Source organism: Centrocercus urophasianus, unplaced genomic scaffold (genome assembly GCF_019232065.1).
Source record: "Centrocercus urophasianus isolate 14NV4802_14NV808 unplaced genomic scaffold, USGS_Curo_1.0 seq_10, whole genome shotgun sequence".
NCBI classification, from domain to species: Eukaryota; Metazoa; Chordata; class Aves; order Galliformes; family Phasianidae; genus Centrocercus; species Centrocercus urophasianus.
Window position 1 is genome coordinate 47,654,945 of NW_024884142.1, and position 3,701 is coordinate 47,658,645.

Genomic DNA, 3,701 nt, shown 5'->3' on the forward strand with positions numbered 1-3,701 from the left:
AGACAAAATAACAATATGCTCAAGCCAAAAAAAAAAAGTGTTGAAAGAGGCAAATGTGAGCATATTTTACATTAAATTTTCATTATGAAAGTATCATTTTCAGGCAATGTCAGTTTCAGAATTGCTTTTCACAAGTGCTTTTCATTTCTTATGACACGTTTTCCATATCTTAGATTTCATTAAAAATGCTTTTGTCTTCATTAAGTGGCAAAGCCTGTAAGTGACAAACACAAAAGTGAGAAGCACCAATTGAAATGTAAAGAGAAGGAACACCGTGGCTTCTCCTTGTCGCATCCTCCCTCCTTGGAGTGTACTGACATGGCTGTGTATTAGGATATTCTGACTTCTGCACTCATACTGAAGGGGAGGGGAAAAAACATAAAATCTTTGGGATTTTACTCAAAGGCATCTAAAAATTCAAGAGAAAAGGCTTTCCTGTTCTAGAGGATGGCAAATATACAGTTGTTTTGTTTTGTTTTTTAAATCTGTTGTTTAGGAATCACTTCCTAATGAAGAAAAGCAGCTAATAAATTGATCCATATATGTCATATGAATAGCTAAAATCAAAACACTGCATACCTACAATTCCCAGTCTAGAATGAGACAAACAAAATAGTCACTTCTATGCTCAAACCAAATCTGATAAGTGAGCAAACAAATAAGTGTTTTTTCTGCCATTTTCAGCTCCTGCCTCCTGGAGTTGCAGGCAAATCTCAATGCTATGAAGCCAGCCATGTAAAGGATGTTACTCTAAAAATAACTGAGCCCTTGATAAGTCCTGTTGAAAAATATTTCCAAACAGAATAGTCTTTAACGCCCTGCGAAACCACAGGTAAAAAAATGCATAAACAATGGGATTAAATGCAGAATTTAAATAACCAAACCAAACCAAAGCGTCAATGAGAATAGGAGGTGCTGCATAATTCATAAATGGGTCAGTTGCTGTAAAGAAGAAGAATGGGCTCCAGCAGATGAGAAATACTCCCACTATTATGCATAATGTCTTTGCAGCTTTTCTTTCTCTGCAGAATGAAATGTGCTTCGTTTCACATCTTTTCTTTCTTTTGCTAACTGCATCAATGGATCTTGCTTGCCTTTTGGCTATAGAGTATATCTTCCTGTAGATGAACAGCATAACTAATCCAGGGATGTAAAAAGATACTATGGAAGTGATGACACCTGAAGTTTCACTAAAGAAGACCAAGCATCCTCCTGCACAATGGATGTGATTATAAATCTCTTTTGCCCCTAGCAAATTTAACTCTAGAAAGATCATCCCAAAAGCAAAAGCAGCAGGGATGGTCCAACTTACCAATATCATGACCAGGATAACAAAAGCATTTATCTTTGATTTGTACCTGAGAGGGTCACACACAGCATAGTAACGATCAATTGATATGAAGGAAAGATGGAAGATGGAAGTCGTGCTCAGCATAATGTCCATGCTTGTGTGGATCTTGCAGAAGAAGTCCCCAAAATACCAGCAGTGCTCAACAGAGCGTACCATGCTGCAAGGCATGATGAGGAATCCCAGCAAAAAGTCAGCTGTAGCCAGGGAAATTATCAGGAAGTTGGTAGGCGTGTGGAGCTGCTTAAAATGTGATATTGAGATGATAACCATTAGATTTCCAATCACTGTGGTCAGAATAATGCAAACCATGAAGATATACATGGAAATACGGACACTGTTTGACCAATTGCTCTTCACACAGGAGCCATTTACAGATTCACAGCACAGCTGCATCCTTACTGAGGGATCAAATGCACGCTGCTATGTGGTATAGATTTGCCCTAGTGCTGAAGTGCACTTACAGCTGTTTCCTCTTTTTGTTGTGAAGGAAGCTGCAAGAAGAAATAAAGAGACCACCTTCAACTAGTTGAATGTATACAAAAATCACATTTCTTACTTTACGAGGGATTAAATTATTTTGTAAATGAACTTCTAACAGAATTAGTTTTTTTCACTAGACTTCCCTTGAAGCATGTATCTCATTTGATAAAATAAACTACATAACTGGGGATCTCCACACCAGAATAGCACTCCAGCCCTGTCCTCACAGAGGCAGCTGGACCTGCTGTTCACCTGGCAAAGCCAAAATGTTTCCTTGAGCCCCTGGTTTTCAGACACATGTCACTGCCTGGCCAGATCAAATCATTCTGTAAAATCTTGTATGATCGAGCTGTAAGGAGGCATGTAAGGAAAGAAATCCGAGTGGAGAAATGAAGTTTTCTGACCTTGTACTGCTAAAATGTAATTGAATAGCCTGACTAATCTGAAGCATTAGCTGCTATTTAAGCAAACATCGCTACTGTCAGGCTCTGGTTTATTTCAGTGGTAGTAGTTTAGAATCATAGAATCACCAAGGTAGGAAAAGACCTCCAAGATCATCCAGTCTATCATCCACTTACCACCAATATTTCCCCGCATCTAAATATCTAAAGATTTCTTAAACACATTTAGCATCAGTACGTGTAACTGCTGTGTTAATACTGTTAGCATCTTTGGGGTGCAAATATTGCTGTCCTTTTGCATGTGTAATAACTCATCTGTTTTGCAAGGCTATTTTTTTGCAAAAGCATTTCATGAAAGTACTCCAGCACTTAGCAAGCAACGTTCATCATCATTTTCCTTTAATTAAGAGAAAAATTTTATTATCAAGAAAAATAAAGAATATTGTCCTATTATGTTCAGTAGCATTAGCATTACGATATAACATAATCTTTTAAGTCTGAAAAGTACAGCAATTCAGGCACCACTAATATAACTCATTTGCTCTGGGGCTTTGCTAACTGTGTTTATTTTGTATAAACATACATTTTGATCTTCATTTGTTTTATGGGTAAGGAAATTAAGTATAGTAAAAAAAAATATAAGGCCAATCAGAGAGAATTAAGGTGCTCTCTTGTTTCCTTTTCTGTTTGAAAGATGAATAATTTTATTTCTGTTCTCTGACAATGTTACTATCTGTATATGTGTATGTTCTCTGACAATGCTACTATATAGTATATATATACTACATACATAAAGGTATATGAGATCTCCTGGAAACCATATATCTTTAAAAAAACAAAAACAAAAACCTTATTTTCAGGGGATTTTTCTGTTGCTCTTGAACAGCAAGAATAAATTCCAACAAAAAAATTAAATAAAAAGCAAATTGAGATCGAGTGTGTGGCTTTGCATGGAAAGAGAAACAAAATAAATCAAAACTCCTACAACAAACTGTCCAATTAAGCTGAATATTGAAGAAGTTTTCAACAAGAAATTAGAACACTGTCCTTAATTACAAGTATTGGTTTAAAATTCAATAAAATGAAAATTGGAAGAAGCATACTTTCAAAAACATGCCCTCCTACCTTTATCTCCTGACACTGAATAGAAGTCTGCTCCTGGTGCTCATTTGTTCTCTGCTCAGTCAGTGCCACCCTTTTCTTTCAAAAACGATCTCAAAACACAGCTGAGCCTCTTCATCGTCATAACTACTCTGGATAGCATGAATTTAAGAGGACTGGCACTCAATCCAGAGCAGCCTCCAGGGTCCCCAGCATATTGCTTGATAACTATTGTGTTATTATGTGCAATGCATGGACTTCTTGGCCCTCTGTTTCAATATGAACAGAAGCTCTAACTATTTATTTTGTCATCTAGTTGTCTTTGTTTAACAGGCCTTATTTATAGACACATTGAATTCATCTGGAAT

At 36.6% G+C, this 3,701-nt stretch overlaps 1 protein-coding gene across 1 annotated transcript; it reads right to left on the reverse strand.

Moving 5' to 3' along the window:
* Positions 1 to 717: 717 nt before the first annotated feature.
* Positions 718 to 1,860, reverse strand: TAAR1 (trace amine associated receptor 1). The gene has a single exon (XM_042822963.1). It carries the CDS (start codon positions 1,742 to 1,744, stop codon positions 746 to 748), a length of 999 nt encoding a protein of 332 aa, XP_042678897.1. The 5' UTR covers positions 1,745 to 1,860; the 3' UTR covers positions 718 to 745.
* Positions 1,861 to 3,701: the final 1,841 nt, after the last annotated feature.